We start from the raw sequence: 21,311 nt of genomic DNA on the forward strand, positions 1-21,311 counted from the left end.
GGGTAGTTAACTGTGACAGCCAAAAGCAGCTGGGATACCTTTTCAACTAGCTTACGTGATTCAGTTTTCCCAAAATGTGTGGTGTTTTTGGCTCCATGTTTTAGGTACCAGCTGTACTTCAGTCTTTATGCATTTGTCACATGTCCTGTGGATATTCCTGGAAAATTAAGAGCTTCTCCCTCTGCCCACCACTTCTATATCACATAGTATATTGAAGAATTATAAACCTAAAAATACATGTAATCAGTTATATAGTTACATTTACTAATTTGCTATTAAACTACTATAATGGTAGAAAAGAATGTTTTCATGCAATATGAAAAATGCAATACATATCATAGCTGTTTAAGACTGCATATCTGGGATGCATTTCTTATTCTATTTCATCATCAGTTATAGAATAATTGTGATATAATAAAACTGTTTCAGGGCCATAAGAATTGCAGAGCAACAGACACTGGCATTGATTTTCCCATTGCTATCTGAGAAGATACAGACTTTGCACAGATGATGTTCTGGATTAAATTAAAAAATAATATTTTATAAAACTTCCCTTGCAGATCTTGCATTATATACATCTATATGTATTATATACAGCCTACTTTTAATGCCTCCCTATCTGTCTGTAGTGGGATGTGGAGGTACTAATTGAATGTGAAGTCTAAAGTAATTCACAGTGTGCCTACAGTAAAATACAGAAATTGTAAATGCTGGTAAGTGTACAAGTGTCAGCATGGGGAAAAGAGTGTTCGAAGGTTCAGCATTTTATATTCCTCTTATCACAAACTTGAGATAATTTTAAAATTAAATGTAATAAAATTGGGATCAAGCACGTTCTTCAAAAACATTTTGAGTGGATAACAAAACCATTTGATGGAAACACTACCTTAGTTTTATAGTTCAGTATCTTTCATGGATAGCTTTCTCATTTCTAGCAGATCAATACTTGTTGTCTTAGTTAAACACATTACATACTGGGATAGTTCTGAACATAACACACAAGCTTTCAGATGCAGAATTAATGTTTATAACATCATTTTTTCAGAAAATGAAACATGACGTTAAAAAAAAAAAGAAAGAAAAAGCAAAGATTCATGTATTCCCAAAATATTTTCAGAAAAAAACCCAAACCTACTCTTGAAAATGTGCATGTCTTTTAGCAAGATATTGTTTCATAGGTGTGTTTGGGCAAATTGCCTTTTGCTTTGGAGTCTGGATTCGATGTGCAGAAGTTTACAAGGGAAAAGATTTTTTTTTAAAAAATTTCTAATCCTCAACTAGATGTGTCTCATACAGGTCTGCTGTATGAAATGCTTGAAGGAAAAAAACACCACACAGTAGCCATTGGTAATAAGATTGGATTCTGACCTTAAAAGTGATTTAGACCTTCCTCTTTTGAAAGCCTGTCCCTGAAGAGAAAAATAATCAGCAGGTTTGAATAAATGCAGTTGGTAGGATACAGAAACTACAATAGCATGGACCTCTTTTGTTAAAGAAAAGAATGGGAAGAATTGCCAAGCCAACATAAACAATAGAGTGAAAAGAGCAATCCAGGAAAAGTCAGCTCTTTTTGAAGAAATAGAGTTGAATACTTCTGTAATCTGTCAATTTACTGGGCTCCAATCGTATTTATTCTACTGCTGAAAGAAAAGAGGGAAGGGTAGGGGGTGGGGGGAAAAGCACTGGCTCAGGAAGAAAATAAAAAAAATAACCCCCCACACTAATATTTCTGTAGAGTTACGGTATGGTACAGCAGATAGTTTCTTTTAATTGGGAAGAAGGTTACCTGCCTTAGTGACTCTAGCAATCTGTCCCTGCATCTGGAATTTGGTGTGAGTGCCCACCACATAGCAATGCCGACTCAACCTGTCTGTGTCTCTGACCTCTGTGGGATTTCAGATTCTAGAACAAAACTGCAAAGCAGAGAGACTGATGACTTCTGGATGCAGCAGCGTAGAGTGTGTGTTGCAAATACGGCAAGCTACCTCTGCGTGCTGAATTCACCACTTCCAGCCCAGTTAGGCTCGTGTACTGTGTGCAGGGCATATGCAGTGGCTTTTATGTGCCCCAGTTCAGCTGGATTTGTGGCACGTGTGTTATAAACAAAAGCATGTTGAAAAATGGAAGCCCTACCTCCTTGTATTTGTGTGTTCACGTCTTCATCTTTCTTCTCCATCTCAGCTGCATTTATGTTCTTGAGTTTGCAGACTACAATGATGTTTTGATGGCCAAAATCTTTCTCAACTGACTTGCTTCTACTTTAACAACTGCTTTTCCAAAGTTTTGTTGCTTTCTGTTTCTGCATGAGTCACTGGAGTTACTGATAATGGAAATTTGAGGGAAGAAGATATATGAGCTAAAACATAACTATCAGTTAAGAAAAAACCTTGTGATACAGCTTGAGATAAATACAGTGTTTTAATATAATTTTACTAATATTATTAATAATATTAATAGTGAATGTTAATAATAATTTATTTGCCTTTATAAAGGACTCATGTGCAGGCATCTCCCATCCTTTGCTAGTGTTGAGGCTGGTTTATTCCAGTCCTTGAATTTGAATTCAATTACAAAGTGTTTTTCTAAACTGTTAAGAATGAGGAGAGAAAGTAAGGACAGCTGGATGCAGTCATGTAAGGGACAGGAGGGAGTTACGGCTTTTTTTAGTGGTGTTGAGAAGATGAATGAAGTTCGCAGTCAGTTCTGAGTGGTGTGGGTTTTGCTGTGTTTTTTTTGTGAACTTAGCTCAGCAAGAAACATATCTGTTAAAATGGACTTCCCATAATTGCTGATTTCTAGTAGGATGAGGTATTTTGCAGTTTTGTCTTTTTTTTTTTTGCTGTGTCGTCTTTAATCATTTATAGGAGATAGTTACTGAATGCTGCTTGACTCTTGGTGAGAGCTTTAAAAATCTGAAATTCCTCCCTCAACTTATTTCTGTGGTGAACCCGAGTACTTTTAAAGTGGCAAATTGAGCCGGAACAGAAAATACTTTTAAAAGAATTTTCCATGGCTTATCTGTAGACTTGACTTAAAGCAGTTAACAGCTTAGCTGCATATGGTGCAGAACAGTATCTGCTGTTGTGTATTTTAAATGAGTCCCTGCTGGTCTCATCAGTGCTTGAAGTGTTGTAGGAGGTGAAACAGTGAAATGTAATTTCATATTTAAGTTAAATGAAAAAATTGACAACTTTTTATCAGGCTTAGCATATTCGTTCTTTTCTTTCTTTTAGAATTCTTCAGTCTGCTCTGGCTTTCACAGAAGGGATGATCCCACAGTCCTTATCTTTGGTCATTTCACATGGCTTCTCTCTGTACTTTCCAACTTTTTTCTGTCATACCTGGTTGAGTAAGGTAGGCAGAGGGAGGCAGAGTTGCACATTGATTGGTGGATTTTGGAGGTGAGAGGAAGGGTGGAAGCAGAACAACTGTCAAACAGAGCAAAGTCTGGGAACTCAAACTGAGTGAGATCTTTATTGGCGAGCATTGATTTAAGCAATAAATTTTCAACTTTAGTTGAAGCTGTAAGCCCTAGTGGGGTGTTGGAGAAGTTACTTTGAGTAGAGTCCTTACTTAATCTATTACTTCTGCTAGTTGGAATGTTTGAAGTTTAAATATCCATTAAATGCCTGCACCTATTTTGCATGACTTCTTTCTCTCACTAACAACAAAAACAACCAGTGAAAGAAAAGCCAGACCAAAGCAACTTTCCCAAAAGTTTTTCCTGGAGCTCTGAGATTATATGGGAAGACTTATTTGGATGGCATGCTCTTGAGAGAGCCGCGAACAGTCTACAAGTGACTACTTGGAACAGGAATTTGCTTTCAGAGTAGATACAATATATGGTATCTGCTGCAGTTTTCTAATGGATCTTGATATAATTATTTACTTGTCATGTGTCCTTCCTCTTGCTCTCCCATCAGTTAGGTGTTTCAGAGACTCATGCAGAAGCCAAAGTTTGGAAGAGAGGGGTATGGACACAGTTTGTGTTCTCTTTTGTGAAATTATAGAATCATTTAGGTTGGAAAAGACCCTTCTGATCATTAAGTCCAACTGTAAACATAACATTTCCAAGTCCACAACTGAACCTTGACCCCAAGTGCCACATCTACACATTTTTTAAATACTTCCAGGGATGGTGACTTTACCAGTGTGTTGTCTCAGGTGTGTGAGAGGGAGTCTGACAGGGAGGGGCTGACTTTGTTTTACAGGCTACCCACTACTATTCATGGTGTTCTTAGTGGAGCTCTGGGAAGGAGACTAAGGGAAGGGCAAGATGTGGTGTGAGAGCTCCTCTCGGCTTGGCTTTATGATTCTTCAGCTTCTGAAACTGCCCAAGTGCTCAGGCTCCTTTGAGAGCTTCCACTACCAACTGGTTCTTGCCAGTGACTGAATGTCTTTTTCCTCTGATGTTTAGAGTAAAATATTTTTTAAATTATTTGATTTGATGTAGTCAAGACTTTCAGGTCCTTACTGTGTCTGAGATTTTTTTTAATACAGTAGAATAAAATCTTAGCAATACAGTTCATGGAGGCAGAACGGTTGTTAAGGTGTTAATAGGTGTAGCTAATGTTGGAGGGAAGAGAAGCTATCTGTATTGTAAAATCGGAGTTGGTACCTGAAACTGTCTTACTGTTATTCTCGCATTGTAGTTGTGCTGCAATTTTGCAGACATGATTTGAAACAGCTTCTAAAATGAAACCCTTGTCTGTCCTCTGCTGTATAAAAGCCTGTCTTCACTACCTCTCCCCCTCCCCCCCCATTAAGGTGTGTTAATATTACAAAAAATAGCCTCCCTGCCAAAGCAAAACCCAAACAAACCAGCCAATCAAACAATCGTCTCTGAAATGTCTTCTTAAGCCTACTGGGAAGTGAATGGGAAAATTTTACTATGAAAAGAAACTGTTTTGGGCAATGAAATTTTGTCCAGATTTCTTTTATGTTTAATATAACATAGAAAAGGAGAGAATTATCGATTGTAACATAAAGACCTGCTTGTACTGTCTTGATTTTATATTTTGGGAGTCTTAATCATGCTTTGGCTTTTTCACTACAAACTGGACCTTCCATAATAACCTTCTCATGTATGACATTTGAAATATGACTCTATTAATTTAGTTTGTGAACCCAGTTTTAAACATTAACATTTAAAATTAATTGATAAATTATGTTATCTAAGACTTAAACAAACAACAGCCTCCCCGCCCTGCCCTCCATCCCCAAAACACATGGACTGATGAAGGGTGGCTGTCCTTCTGGGAGAAATGTGTGTGTGTGTACAGGGCAGTTCGTATGGACATGCCTTGCTTTGTTAAAGGTGTTTAATGGCTGTTGTGAAATGAGATGGAGTTACTGATGTTTAGTTTGGTGTTTTGACTCTTACTGTACTGTGAAATTGATTTGTTTGTTGGAATGGTGTTTCTTTTTAAGCTACTGAGTTACAGTGCTGCTCTTCAAGGGATGAGAAGATTGTGTCCATTGTTAATTTATAAATAGGGATTGTCCCTGCTGTATTACTGTTGCTGTTTATTATCAAGGTCAGGAGAAAATGAATGAGATTTAAAATAGCTTATTGCTCCAGTATGCTGAAACTTTGATCTCTTTACTTTGTACATGGATTGTTTCTTATTTCTGCAAATGCCAGAACCTATATGGCTCTTCTCTTCCCCCTTAGTTTATGTTTTGCATAGCTTGACACGGTTTTATGCTGCTTAAACAGCTAGCCTACAACAGCAAGACATAACTAATCATTCTAGTAATAGCCCACAGTGTACTTAACATCTTAAACATACATTTTTTTTTTTTTATTCAACCTCAGTATTTAGAGAGTGTTTCACTGTGGAAGTATGTATTCAGAAAACAACATTAAAGTTAATTGACAAGATAGCCCAGCAGGGCATATCTTGTTTTGTTTCAGTACAAGGGTTCATGCTAAAATTTGAAGAATTATATATTTTTTTTTAAGCTGTGAATATCATATTTTTTTACTCATTTCAGTCTTTTGTGACAGCATATGAAGTCAGAATACTTACTGTGAAGTGGTAAAACTTCTTAAAGCATGTAGTGTGTTTTTTTTCCCCTTTATTTCCTTTTTTTTTTTTAGTGGATCTTTACTGGTATAGGTAGAATATGTGTTTGTACAGACAATATTATACAGGCAAAATAACAGTTGAAAACCTGTGTTTATCACCTGAAGTGATAAATCTTAAGTAATTGATATTGTAATTGAATGGCATGCTTATTAATAATTCACTGAAATACTTGCATATGCTTTGTATTCTATTAATTGAGTGGCGTCACATTTAAAAAAAAATGTGTAAAGCTTCCCTTTTCTGTTATGTCAGTTACAAGCAGGGGATATTGAAGATTCTTCCTTGGAATGAGCAGAAACATCGTGAGGAAGACTGGTGTGAAAAAGCAGAATGCAGGTAAGTATACAGAAAAAGCAAAAAGTTTTTTCTGTATTTATGTACATTTCAGATAAAGAGTTTACTTAGTAATTCTTAGAATGTGGGAAATAACCACTAAGGCTCACTGCTTGTTTTTGTACACACTAACTTGTGTTTTCAGCTTTCTTAGTGAGACTGACTGAGCATGTGAGCTGGGGCGAGGTTACTGTTGGAAATCCTGATTTATTTATTTTTTTTCTTTCCACTCCCTTACTTGTCATCCATAACATTATCATAGCAGCATTAATGGATTATAAAACTGCCTTTCACTGTGTGAGGAACAGAGGGAAAGCAGAGGTTGGGCATACTTGCGTCTTTGGTAGAGAGTTTTATTTCTTTCATGATCTAGCTCATGTTTGGAATCTTTTACTAGCTACTTTGCTGACAATAGTTAACGCTTACTGTGATTGGCAATTGAGTCTTATCAAATTATTGGTGTAACAGTAGGTTAATTGTAGCATTTTCTTTCAGAACATCCAGAAGTTTTAGGAAAAAGACTGATGTGAAAAAAATGCAAGCAAATTTATACTTAAACATATACTTGCTTTTTTTTTTAAAGGATGATTGTTGAACCAACTTCACAAGATGAAGGCGAATTTCTATATGAAACACAACCTGAGTTACTGAAGTACAGGACTACTGACCTTTCAGTAGATCTCGTTACTGATTGGTATCTGAGCAGAGCACAGGAAATTGAAAAATATGCAATGCAGGTGAGAATAGCAGTGAGGAAATGATGGGGGCTGACTCGAGCTGATCAGCCTTCTTCAACAGAATCCTGTCGTAATGGGTATTAATGGGATGCTCTTCCCTCAGTAACATGCACTGTGTCTCATTCTTCATTATGGCTTTTGAAGTATTTTTTTTTCTTTTGCAGTATATTTATGCTTGCTCTAAAGTTTACTCAAATAATTGATCCATAGGAATGAATAAGAAACCAGCAGATTGCCTTTCACTTGACTTACCATAGCAGACAGTAGCACTTTCATAGTCCGTGAAACACGTTTATCGTTAACATTTTATGTTTGTAACTAAGAAAGGAAATGTTGTATACAGGGTTATCAGGAAACGTATTTTATTATCTGTCACATGATACTGTCTCATGTATGACAATATTTGTCAGTCACATGTGTCACTGCCAATATGCAATACTGTCATGATTTCTTCCTGGCAGGTTTCTTGTGTGTCTGTGGGACTACTATACAGCTTACTTTTGCTTTATTTTCCTCTGTATTTTAAAAATGTTTGAAGCTCTATGGGGTAAAGATAAGCATTGCGAGTAAGAATACAGCTCATCACTGATGTGCTCTAGTATTTTATTGCTTCTCAAGCCAATTTAAGTGGCATGAAAAGGAGGTTGGCTGGGAGTATCATTATCAGTTAGTTCTGATGGACAAGTTCTTTTATTCTTCAAGTTTGCAGTCCTCCAAGGCTCTTTAATCATAGTTCCCTGTGATCTTAAGAGCCTATCAAAAGGTATGGAAATAAAAGCAACTTCCGAGGATCAATTAAATTACTAACATAAATGAAATTGCGTTCTACTGTTCCAGACTTATGTCTGCCTCACTGAATACATACAGCCAATATTGTGTTCTTTGCAATTGAAACAGAATCTTTTATATAAAGGTATTTTCAGTCACGAGGGAAAAATATCGTAATTTTTTATGTGAAATAAAATGCAACAATTAATAATTAATTCATGGTTAGCTAGAAAAATCATGTTACGTGCAGAGGTATGCATAACTTCAGTCAATTAACTGATTATCTTGGTTTAAAGTCATCCTTCCTATTCCATGCAGTGAGATGAGGTGGTGTATCTCTGTGTGTGATCTCCAGAAGGAATAGTATTCTCCTAATTTACGCACATCAATAGGATGCATCTAGGTCAAAAAAGCCTATAATAACATCATCCACTAACATTAAGTGTTTTATTTGGTATTTATAAAGCTGAGAAGAGCAATCCATTTAGGAATATACTGTCCACAAAAGCTTCTAGGAACTTAGAATTGCCTGTTAAGCAAAAGGAACAGGGAAAAAAAATAGACACACAAATAGGACACAGATTGTACTTGAAGTTGTTTTTTGGCAAACAGTTGCACAGCAGGGAGTTTTTATTATTTTTCAGGTGGACTGTGCTCTGTCCCTTGTTCGTCTTGGTATGGAGAGGAGTATTCCTGGTCTGCAGATGCTTTGTGACAATCTGATCACTCTTGAGACAATAGTTTATGAGACTGATGGTGATAGAACCTTAACTTTGAAGGAACTTGTAGAGATGAAAGACATTGAAAAGTTGAGATTGTTAATGAAGAATGTAAGTATTAGGATAAATCAGTAAGTATACCTTCATTTCCAGTAATTCAGGTTACCCTAGATCCTGCGTATGTAAAGATACTGTTAGTGGCTGACGTTTTCCTGATGAACCTCCATCTTTATTCTTGAACAAGAATTCAACGCTTGTACTGTTCCTTTTTTGTTGTGGAGGGTTTTTTTGTTTATTTGTTTTTAACAAAAGCTAAAATGGCTCAGTTTTCACAAAGACCTGTTTCTTTGTCCTAGGCACAGGACTAAACGCTATTAATAATCCAGTCTTTTGAAAGCTGTTAACTGCTTTTTTTATTGATGCTTTCTAAAGTGTCTTCAGTGTAGCTGTTGATGGTGCTGCAGATACAACAACACAATGTTTTCCTTGGATGTTTTTTTGTGTCTTTAAATATTGGCAAAAAATTTTAATATTTGCCTCTGCGGCATATGTGTGTTTTTCATCTTCTCTCTGTTCAGCTTGTGCATGGCATTTCAGAATAGAAAAAGACCTTTTGGAAAGGTTGAAAAATACCTAGAGATTAAACACGGCTCTGAAATTCAGTTGAAGAATATGTAAGCACCAGAGAATACTCATGCACTTGAAGCTCCTCAGAATTTTCAAAATTTTTCTAGGATTTATATAACCACTCATAATTTGTTTTTCTGTCTTGCGTTCTTGCATACTGAAGGTAGTGCTACTCTGACATGAATGCAAGCTGATCTTTCATTCATTCTGAAATTGCAGAAGGAAGACAGCTAGGCTTGCCTCATGTAATAAACTTTACTTCTCTACTGCTTGGTTTCGCCAAGCCAGTGGGTAGCAGAAAGATGATGGATTGTTTCAGTGCTTCATGACGTAGTGATCTGTGCTGCAGTGGTGAATGTCAGGTTTCAGCTGTTGTTTGTAATAGGCAAAGATACTGTTTCAAGTATCAAGTTATACTGATCAAAATACGTTCTGTTTGGTTTTTGGTTTACTTGCTTGTTTTGTACAATGAAGCTAAACTTCTTTTTTTCCTCTCTGTAATTCATTCTGCTTTCTAGTCCTCTGATGAAAGATACGTGAAGAATGTCTATCAGTGGATGATCCCTTTTCTCCACCGCTGTGAAAATCAGTCCCCTGGTCTTGCAAATTCACTTTGTAAAGAATATTTAGTAACATTAGCAAAGGCAGACCTGACTCTACCTCTGAAGATATTTCAGAATTCAAAACCTGCTGTAAGTATAGAGCTGTGGTGATTCTACTGGTTTGTTCAGAAATTGTCTTGAAGAGGTGAATTCATAAATAGGGTTAGTTCATCTTCTGAATCAGACTGTCTCTCTATTCCTTTTGTCTTGGACCCCGGATTTGTTATGTTTTAGAAAACATTAAGAAGTTTTACAGCGTAAGTTATGATACAACTAAACTGTCCTTGTTGAGATTGTAGAACTAATGTAATCTTGACCTAGTAGAACAAAAATTATTGTAAAGCTTTTTCTTTGAAGTAATTTTGTGGTGATGTGTTTAAAGTAAATTCCTGGCATATTTGCTTTTTCAAAAATGGGATATGAAAGAGCTTGATTTCACTAATATTTTTTTCCCCGAGGGATTTACTAACAGTAGATGTAAAGTTCTTTCTCCCTGTCCACCCGCCCCTCTCTTTCCACAACAAATGCAAAGAATAAAATGAGGGCTGTTAAGGTGGAACCAAGAATTCAGTGAGTAAGGGTTGAAGTTACTTTCCATGTGAGTATTTCGCGCTGCTTCTACAGTTTAAATAATTATTCCAGGGCACATAAGCACATTTTTGCATACTATTGAACGTTCTAAGTGTATGGACAGAAATCAACCAGTGAAGGAAAAATGCAGATATTTTGTATCTATTGATACTGATTTATATCTATTCATATTGATTTTATATCTATTGAAATTGTCATATGTATTAAATAAATCTGACAAATGTTCGCAGCAGTTGCCTTCCTCTGCCGTGCACCCTCTCCACTTCTCAAATTCAAAAAGGGTATAGTGGTGTACCACTGTTATTTCCATTGTCTGCAGTGTTTCAGGTTGTAACTTCATCGGGTACTTGACTAAGTTGTTAGTAAGAGACCTTCTAATTCTGGCTAAAGACAATTTATTTGCTTGGATTACACGTTTTTATATTCAGAAGAGACTGTTGAATTAGAAACAGAAAATTAAAATTTATGTGCTTTCTTTTCTTGTTAGTGTCAGCAAAAGATTATTCCTGATCAAGACCAGCTTATGATTACGGCATTGGAATGTATTTATAGTTGTGAACGAGATGATCAGCTCTCTCTCTGTTATGATATTTTGGAATGCCTTCCACAAAGAGGATATGGGTAAACGTTTTCAGCTAGATATTTGTAAATATTTTAGATAATATTAAATATAGTTGTTTTTAATTAATTAATGCTTTAAAAGTAGTTGTTAAGTCACTAAAGGGTAGGTAATATTCCTAGAATATTCTGTTCCTATCTGAGTTACTGCGGTCACATGTATGCTTGTGCTGTTTATGTACTCTGCCAAATAATGCAAAAAAACCGTAATTTAAAGTAGCAGCCTAGACCAAGGTTTGTGAGTTAGTTTCTTAGACTATTCTGTCCTGGTGAATTGAGGACAAGTTTTAGTGCTGTCCTACTGATCTTGTTGATCTTGTTACAGTTAGTCACATCTTGCACTTAGCTGTGAGAGAGGTCTCCATATGAAAGACTTTTGTGAAAGACAATTAATTCTCCAGAAAGTGAAAACAAGGAGGAGATGTAAACTATTCTCCCAGTATCTTTTTCATGTAGGAAGGAGAGAGCCTGAGAAAACTAAGGAAGAAGGAAAAGCTCTGTTATTTGGAGACTGAGGGACCCTCTCAATTTTAGCTGTCCTTCCAGCAGAAAGCCAGCAGTTTTAATCTTTTCAAGCAAATATATATTTGACTGTAACCAAGGAATGTTTCAAACTGCTTATTTTTATATCTATGTAATATGAATTATATGAAGGAGTTACAAGAAGTATAGAGAGATATATATTTCATATTAATTGTATAATATCTTTGCAGGCCTGAGACCGATAAAACTAACAGTCTTCATGATGAAGTAGATGAACTGGAACAAATTCTTAGGTATTTAATTTTTCTAAAATAAGTAACGTATTCTTACAGAAGTCACTAGGCATATCCAGGAACTTTTTTATGACAAGAAAGCAGCCAGAATATTTATCTTTATTGTTATCAACAAGATAATCTGTAAGTTTTTTTTATCTTCAGAACTTAGAAATTTTGAATGGTTTTAGCTATTTGAATATCATAAAACTGCACCGATATTTTCCTTGGAATAAAATTATTTTTCTTTTGTTTTGGTTTTTTTTTTTTGGAGGGGGAGGAAGGTTACTTCTGAAATATCCAGGGAGTTTGTTTTCATCTTGATACTCTATAGTGTTTTGAGTGACCAAAAACTAAAAGCTGTGAAGGTACATCATTGTGTTATTGGTGATATGCATTTGCCTTAGAATTTTTTTTTCTTTTTAATAAGCAACATTAGTCTGGCTAATCCATACTGTTACAGGCTTTATGGAGACTGTTTGCATTTGCAGTACATTGCCTAAGACAGCTTTAAGACTGGTGCAGCAGAGGTAGTTGTGCAGAATTAAAAAATGTTGTTCATCTACAGTGTGTCAGAGCTGTTGGAGAAACATGGACTTCAGAAACCTGTTTCCTTTGTGAAAGATACGAAGGACAATGCAGAGGAGGCCCGGAAGCTGATGATTAGGCTGACGAGGCACACAGGTCGCAAGTTAGTATTCAAAGGGGAATGGGAGATAAGAGGGAAAGGACATGAAGTTATCAAGTACTTATTGTCAGAAAATGTACCTGCCTGTTTTGTTGCGGTAGGGAACCACAGTGTTCAAACGGAACATGGTGTACTTAAACACATTTATTAAGCTGATGATTAGCATGATTAGTGTTTTGGCTGCATTCTCCACATTCAAAAAACTCTGTCTTGCTTCAAACTTGTATCAATATGTTTGTGTTCAAGTAAACAAGCCTGAAAGGCATATTGGCTGTAAAATACTGCAGGATGATGAACAGTAAAAGTTAACATATTGTAAATGAGGCCCTTTAAGACCTATTAAATTTTATTGAGAGGGTAGGGTTTGTAAAATAACTGGGTTTTTTGGCATGTTTTCTTAGGAGCTCTTGTAATCGAGTAATTTATTGATTTTATGTATTGATTATACCTCTTACAGTTCCAGTGTAATTTTTCAATTTTTCTGTTTAAGAACTGCTTCTATTTAACTAGTCTTCCAACTGTACGTGAATTATTACACAGCTCTTAGCATAAGAAGATAAAAAGATTGAACCCTGGGAAAAACAGCCATCACTGCAAGTTTTTTTTTTTCTTACTTAAAGTAAACATGGGGATCAGTTTATCACTGTAGGTAGGTTAGTATTTAGATTGGACATGCTGAAAGCTTTTTGACTTTTAAAAACCTTTCTTTAGAAAGATCAAGTCAATGCCTCTGTAGGAAAAATGTTGATCTTTTTTCACTTTTTGTCGAGACCCTTTGCTTTGCCACAATGAAAGCTAATGTTACATGAGAAAATCACTATTAGCTGGACTAGCTTGTGTAGCTTAAAAAAGTCTCTTTTAATCTGAAAGGCTCAAGAGAATGTCAAAAAACCTTCATAGTGTTTTTAGTAGGAACAGTTTTGACAGAGGACGTGAAGTTGTATGGGATGCTTTGTGGGTAAACAGAGATCTATGGTTCCGGAGGGTCAAGAATCTGAATACTGTTCCAATTTGGGAAACAAAATAAACTTGCAGCTCCTTTCACCTATGGTGGCATGAAATTGATTAGTCTTTTGAGATTGCCTGCAATTAGCAGTATTTTAATGGTCCTCTGTTGCTGCTAGAAACTTTTTACCCAGCTGTTCTTGGATCAGCAACACTTCCAACTTTCTCACGTACTATTGAAAGTTGTCAAAACCTACTTGGGGGATCTTGATAAAGATTGCTTAAATCCCTGTTTTATCCCACAGAAAACAAAGAAAAACCACTTTGGGTACTGCATTGTTGTCATCAAAAAATTTTATCCCAAACGTACTCTTCTAATGTTAATTAATACTAAAAGCATCCTCTCTTTAAATCACTTCTGGTTAAAAGGCCAATTAAAGACTGGAATAACATTTGAGAAAACTCATGTATTTGGTGATAGAACTGCAGTGTTATGTACTGCTTTTCTTTAAATTTGTTGAGGAAGAGAATATTTAATTTTGACAATGTTTGTAGGAAACCGTCAGTCAGTGAGACACACTGGAAGGAGTTGCTCCAGGATATGTTAGACATGCAACAGAAAGTATATACGTGCTTAGATTCAGATACTTGCTATGAGGTGAGTTTTATGTTTTTTTATTGATTTATGTTCCAAGTAAGCTACAAATTCTCCTTTAAAATTGTTGCTCACAAATGTAAATATATTTTCATGTGTTATGTTACTTCATTGTTTACTGGCTCTTTTATGGTACATTCATTCAATCAGAAACTTCCTGTGTTAATAATTCATTTCATCAAAAGCCCCTCTAATAAATATCCTGTATATCTTTTGCTAGAACTCTTTTAAAATTGAGTCAACTTCTTGAGAATTCGTGATTCTATATACAAACGTGTTTATTACTAAACACTTAAAACTAATGAAAATGTGTTGTCTGCAGCCAAGCATTTCTGAAACATGAGGTTCTACCTACCATTGTAGGATTATGGACTTTCTACTGCTTGCAGTTGAACAAAAATAGTGTGAAATGAGACATTTAATTTCATTGAAGGAGAAAAAAGCCCTGCATGTGCAAAACCCCAAAACCTGTGTCGTTAATATTTGCAGAGGACAGCTATTAGGCTGTTGTGGAATTTGCTGTGACATGTATTGTTTATCTCCATTTTCAATTCAGTATACTGCATTTTATTACAGAGACGTTGCCGTGTCCACTATAATTGGTGTTTAAATAGTCACATCTTTTAAAAGTTTGAGTGTTTTAATACAGTTTGCAGATTTAATTGTGTATACCTACCAATCTGATTAGCTCTTGGGAGAAGCTTTGAAAGCAAATTAGAAAAAAAATTGAAGGGAAAAAGCAATGCTATTCAACCTATCCATAAAAAGGTCACACTTTCTCTGCAGTTGTGCAATTTGAAGTTGCTCAAAGAGAAATGTATTTAATGTTCTGATCTTAATATAAGTTTTTAAACTAATATTGAATTATTTTTTAACCTCTGTAGCATATAATTAAAAAACACAGCAAAGGGTTTTGGAAAAATTATCTAGGAATGCTGAAAATGCTTTGAGATACAGTTCTGTCATGCCATTATACTTTGATAACTTCAAATTTGAGAAATTGATAAGGCAGTAAGGATTTGCAATCACATGTGAAGTTTGTATTGGGAAATTTTTAGCATGATGCTTACTCTATTCTGTGTGCATGCAAACTGAATCCTGTGCTCTTGAAGAAGAACTTCATGTCAGTAAATTTTGAGATAAATTGTATGTATGTGATCTTTAAGGAAGAAAGGTCAGCTATCGTACTTTGTATCTTTCACTATTCCTTGAGGATTAATATGTTGTGAAATGGAAGGTGATCCAATTATATGATGTTTTTAAGAAGCACTGAACTCTGTTCCTTTCCAGAGCATGAGATAGTTTGGAGGGGTTCTTCCTGGTGAAGAAATACTTTAATTTCAAGATGCATTTGGACAGGGTGCTAGATGGTCTCATCTATGCTCCCTTTCCCTTGAAAGGTTGGACCAGATAATCTTTGGAGGTCCCTTGGAACTCTGCTCTTCGATGATTCATTGATTCTATTTAATTTGTTACAAAATTTAAGACCTTTGATAAATGCTGTATTGTTGTAGCTGCGATATTTTCTGAAATGATTAAATGCATATATTGCTCTTCATTAAGACAATACTGACCATGTTTAAAAAAATGAATTTTTTTTTTAAGGAGTTAAGATTGAGTGTCTTAAAGTGGGCAAAACTTTGACCTGAAAGTAGTGATTAAGTGTTTTGTGGCAGATGCAGCATTATATTAGTATCTTTGAAAATATAGTCTTGGTTAAAACTTAAAAAATACCTTATATGCTCAGTTATATTTTTAGTTTCTTCAGGGTTACAGAATTTCTTCTCATATGTTGTTGGTTTAAGTTGCTAATGCTGAACTGCCTTTTCAGATTCTTGCATCCTGTTAACACCTCAGAATGTAGGTACAAATAATTTCTGATCTCTAAGTCATACTGTAAAAAGGCAGTTAAGCTTTTTTTTTTTTTCTACAGGAAGTAGAAAAAACTAGCTGCTAGTTATTTTAGCTTTACTTAGGTAAATTGTGGAAATACTCTTCGTGGTAGAAGTTACATTTTCTGCTTGGACTGGATATATTCTTTTGACTTCAAAGATGCTTTTATTCAAAAGGGTTGGTTCCATACAATGCAAATAAGCTTACTTGAAGCTGCTGCTGCAGATTATTAAATTATTGTTCCTTCTTTTAGATCTTCACAGAAAGTCTTCTATGTTCAAGCAGTATAGACAATATCCACTTGGCTGGGCAAATGATGCATTGCAGTATTTGGTCAGTGGATCTACCAAGTTCGTCAAAAGGGAAGCCACAGTACAGAGTCAGCTATGCGAAAAGTGTCGAACTAGTTTTGGCTGCTGGCAGAGAATATTTCAATTCTTCAAAAAGTTTGACTGATAGCTGCATGGATTTGGCCAGGTATATTTACAATTATCATATACGTAAATACATATTGGTCTTTTAATTGAAAGTTGAATATTGTTTTCTCTCTAAGAGGGGGTGAGTCTTTATTTGTCTTCGTGTAAAATTACAGGGTAAATGGAAAAAATATCTTCAGGAAGATTTTTTGGTTGGGGCTTTTTGTTGTTTGGGGTTTTTTTGTATTTTTTTTTTCACTGCCTTGCTTTGTGTGTGTGTGTACACTATTGCTGTCCCTGGTTGCTGGAATGATCTATTACAGAATTCAGTTTGAAGAAGAAACGTACAAGTCTCTCTCTGTGGGTAGGAAATGTTTTGTGCGTGTCCTTTGAACTGTTTCTGCATTATGGCATTGAACCACAATTGTGGCCCCCATTTAATATCAGAATAGAAAATAACATTTTGCTTATTCTTTAATTTCTTTTCTTACTTTGGTCTTTCCTGATTTTTGAGAGTTCATTTGAGGCTATCTGTCTCTTTTTTACATTAAGAAATAAGCTAAATAATTCTTTAGAAAGGATCTCAGGCATAGAGCAGCCTTGTAAGTTGCAGTGTGAGCATTCATTCTTATATAGATTTAAATATGGAAGTATTTTCTTTTACAGTTTAGGTGCAGATAGGTAAAATGATCAGGTATTATCTATGTAGAAGATTGATGCTTTGGCTTATACTAAATATTTAAAATAGAGGCATGTCTTAATATGTCCAGCCTTTCCCTTTTATGCTCAGAAATCACTTTTTCATTGGTATTGTTGTTATGTGTTAATCCAAATGAGTTTTCCTTTTTCCTTAAGGCACTTAGTAAAAGATAAAAACAAACAAACAAAAAACAAACCACAAACCAAACAACAAAAAGCAAAATAAAATTCCATAATGAAGCAAAAATACTTGTCTCAACTACAAAGGAGCACAAGTCTTTATAAAGTACTACTTTCACTTTGACGTGAGTACACTTACCTACTAATTATAAGGAAAAAATTAAATTATTTTTCTTCCCCTCAAGATACAAATTCATCTTGGCCCACAGTGACATGTACATACATGTTACCTTTTTTTTTTGAGTACTCACTACAGTAATACAGTCAGACTGTTTGTAATTAATTGTGCATTTCCCAATTAAGAGTTCTCCTCAATAAAATATGGTTTTGAAGTTTTACGGATTGACAATTCGTATATTTTCTGTTCGGGATTAAAGGAAGAATATTTTTGCAGTTTGCCTTGAGTGACCATTACATTCTCCATAACTTAACTAGTAAGTGAAAAAGCATTGTTGTTTTTTGTCCCTGGTCACTCGCAGCTTGTTCCTCTCTCCCATCCCAAATGCACGTACCCATAAATATGTGTGATGAAGATGAAGGTTCTTTTCTTTATTTTTGTGAAGTTTTGATTTTTGCTTTTTTAGTAAAGGCATTATTGCCTTATGTCAAAGCTGGAAGACAGTCACTTTTACGGTATTAATTATGTAATGGTTATTCTATTTGTACCTTTTTATTGAAAACATAGTTTATTGGCTGTCATTACTGCTTATAAGCACTCTAGGTAAATAATTGGTTTGGAGGCCTAAAAGGTCCAAGAGTCACTGACTTCTTAAAAAATTATGTTTTTTTAAAAAAATATATGAATATTTATATAAATATATATTTTTTTATCAGTTGAGCCTTTATATGTTTTGGATACCAGGGCTACTAGATACACTGTGTGAAAGTAGTGGTCACCGTGAAGCAGATGCATATGCTGTATAATGTCCAAATTAAGCTGAATTGTATCTGTATGCATATAGTTGCCACAGTTAAAAATCTCTGTATTAGTTAGTTACTTGTAAGGGATGAGGTTACTGTAGTGGTGAGATTTCCTCTAGGTGTAGAAGAGAAGCGCTCCTCTGGGCTAAGCTAGGAGGCAGAGAGGTTGGTTTGTTTTTGCCGGTGAGTAGCTTCATTTGTAGAGCAGCAGGAACAACAAAATGCACAGTTCAGGACAAGAGGTAATGGTTTTAAACTGAGAGCAGGTACATTTAGATTAGATATAAGGAAGTGAAACACAGGAACAGGTTACCCAGAGAGGTGGTAGATGCCCCATCATTGGAAACATTCAAGGTCAGGCTTGATGGGGCTCTGAGCAACCTGATCTAGTTGAAGATGTCCCTGAGCATTGGAGAGAGTTTGGTCTAGCTGACCTGTAAAGGTCCCTTCTGTATGATTCTGTTATCCCTATGAAAAAATGATGTAATATTGTCATAAAATTAGGGTTTATTTCCTAATTCCTTCTATTGAAAGTCTTTTCCATTAGCAGGTTCTGGAATTACAAATTATCATTGTTTTTTAATATCTCATAAGGGACCTGTGATCAACTTTTATCTTACAGTTTTATGATGATATTTCAAAATATGCGGTTTCTAGCTCTAATACTTGCTATGAATGTCTGACCGTGTGTTTATTCTGTTTAGTAAGATACTTTAGTCCTTCTCTGACTTTTTTCCAGTCAGTTTTTTCATGGTAATATAACTTATTTCCATGAGTGATTATCACGGTGTGTAGGTCTCCTAGTAACCTTCCTGTATAAGTTGTGTTAGGTGCAATGTATTTATTTTCTGTTTAGCTCATTCTCTTTCCTTCCACTCCTGTTTTAAACTCCACTTAACTGTGAAATGTTTGTCAATGCTTGTGAAAAATGTGACCAGTTCAGATGGGAATGTAGCTAACATATTTTTGATGTAAACATGTCTATTTCTTAATTAACATGTAGAGATAAAGGCCATATGACAAATTACACAAACAAAATACTTTCCTGATTTAATGTCTATGAGAATTAAGACATTGTATATCACAGACTAAGTTGCATGTGTGTTTTTTGTTAAACATGTATTAATAAAACTACATATGAACACAATGTACCAGAATGCAAGTTCTATTAAAAAAAAATCTAAAAGCTGATTATGTCAATAAAATATTCATAAAACATAAGTTTTTAGAAGGTTTTAAAAAATATATATATTAATAATTGTATGCATTAATTCATCTTCAGAGTAATTTTTTGTGTTTTTTTTAAATCAGCTTTGTTTTCATTTGCTGAACCTAGTTGAGGAAACTGAATTTGTGAAACTGGCTCTAACAGTTCACTTCCAGTCAACTTTTTACAGAATTTTGCTTTTATCTTCTGGTATATGGCAACACCAAAACACAGTAATGACATGAGAAATATTTCTCTAAATGATTGGATATTTAAGTACATTGGTCTTCAATGTCTTTTGTTCAATTCATTGCAGGTCTAAATTCAAGAGGGTTTAGGCAATGTTCTTATCACAACTAGGTGAAGAGGATTGTGGCAATCCAATAATAGAATTTTGTTAAAATGCTTAGCGAGCCATAACAGAGATATAGTGCTAAAGAGTTGCAATGTGTGTTACAGGACCGGGCAGGATTTTGACATTTCAGAAGCACAGTAAATCAATGGTGGTGGTTTTTTTTTTCTTCTTTTTTTTTACGCAAAGGTGAACTTTTCCCACAAATTTAGCTTTGAATTTATTCAACAATTTTTAGAAAAAATTGTTTCCTTCCTCTTTAGGTGCTGTCTACAACTTATTGTAGACTGTCCGAGTGCTATTCAGGAGGAACTAGATCTCATTCGTGCTCTTGGCTACCTTGAAGAATTCGGCGTGAGAATATTACCGTTACAAGGTACTGCATATTTGTATTCTTTATATGATTACTTGGATCACAGGCATAAGTATGCATGACAGAGGGTTTACTATTGATTGAGTGTTGCATGAGTAAATTAAAGGTTCCCTTCCCTACCTCCAGGCAGCTTACAGGCACATAACAAAAAATGATTTTTAAAAACATTTTTCATGTGTCGTGAGATAAGAAAGATGTCTGCATATGGAACCTGTGTTTTGGGACGGACTTTTAGCAGGACTTTTTAATAATAAGTATCTGAAGCTCTTGGTGACTTCAGCAGAAATAGTTTGAGCTCAGCTTTCGTTTGCAAAATAATCTGCACTTGCTCATGTGCTGATGAGCATAAAAATAATGGGTGGGAGAGAAATAATTCATGCATAGGCAGTTTTTATGTCTCCACTGGGCTGTTTCATTTTGAAGTATATAAAACCCAATGACAACAGACGTGAACTTTTACAAAGTATTTCTTCTTCTGACTTGTTTGAGTTTAAATCTGTTTTGGAGCTCTGACTCCAATGGTATAGAAAGTTGTTGGACAGAAGTTAGAAAGAAAGGATGATCCTGGGCAATGAGATAAAGGGGAAAATGCAACATATTGCAGTATATTTTATTCTTTATGGATTGTGCCAAACTAACAAAGTTCATTGCTTTTTGTGTTGGGTTGACCCTGGCTGGACACCAGGTGCCCACCAAAGATGCTCTATCACTCCCCTTCTTAGCTAGACAGGGGAGAGAAAATATAACGAAAGGCTTCTGGGAGAAGATAAGGACAGGGAGAGATCACGCACCAATTATTGTAATGGGCAAAAAAGTCTCTACCTGGGGAAATTAAATTTATTACCAATCAAATCAGAGTAAGATAATGAGAAAATAAAAACTATATCTTAAAACACCTTCCTTCCACCTCTCCATTCTCCCCAGGCTCAAATTCATTCCCAAATAACCTACCTCCTCCCCCACCGGTTTAGGGGGATGGGGAATGGGGGTTGTGATCAGTTCAGTCCATCACATGCTGTTTCTGTCGCTCCTTCCTCCTCAGGGGAGGGATGCCTCACTCTCGTCCCTTGCTCCAGTGTGGGGTCCCCCCTATGGGAGTCAGTCTTCCACAAACTGTTCCAGTGTGGGTCCCTTCCACAG

General features: G+C 35.4%; 1 protein-coding gene across 1 annotated transcript in view; it reads left to right on the forward strand.

Annotated features, from left to right (window-relative positions):
- Positions 1 to 20,316, forward strand: part of LOC104465687 (neuroblastoma-amplified sequence-like) — a 54,953-nt gene extending 34,637 nt beyond the window's left edge. Inside the window, exons 21-31 of the mRNA XM_010078832.1 lie at positions 6,345 to 6,428; positions 7,009 to 7,162; positions 8,575 to 8,760; positions 9,795 to 9,968; positions 10,957 to 11,090; positions 11,801 to 11,863; positions 12,411 to 12,533; positions 14,031 to 14,133; positions 16,277 to 16,500; positions 20,062 to 20,174; positions 20,225 to 20,316. Coding sequence (XP_010077134.1) covers positions 6,345 to 6,428; positions 7,009 to 7,162; positions 8,575 to 8,760; positions 9,795 to 9,968; positions 10,957 to 11,090; positions 11,801 to 11,863; positions 12,411 to 12,533; positions 14,031 to 14,133; positions 16,277 to 16,500; positions 20,062 to 20,174; positions 20,225 to 20,316 — 1,450 coding nt within the window. The remainder of the gene's footprint in view (positions 1 to 6,344; positions 6,429 to 7,008; positions 7,163 to 8,574; positions 8,761 to 9,794; positions 9,969 to 10,956; positions 11,091 to 11,800; positions 11,864 to 12,410; positions 12,534 to 14,030; positions 14,134 to 16,276; positions 16,501 to 20,061; positions 20,175 to 20,224) is intronic.
- The last annotated feature ends 995 nt before the right edge of the window (positions 20,317 to 21,311 follow it).

The sequence above is a fragment of the Pterocles gutturalis genome, unplaced genomic scaffold, assembly GCF_000699245.1.
Source record: "Pterocles gutturalis isolate BGI_N339 unplaced genomic scaffold, ASM69924v1 scaffold19698, whole genome shotgun sequence".
Classification (NCBI taxonomy): Eukaryota; Metazoa; Chordata; class Aves; order Pterocliformes; family Pteroclidae; genus Pterocles; species Pterocles gutturalis.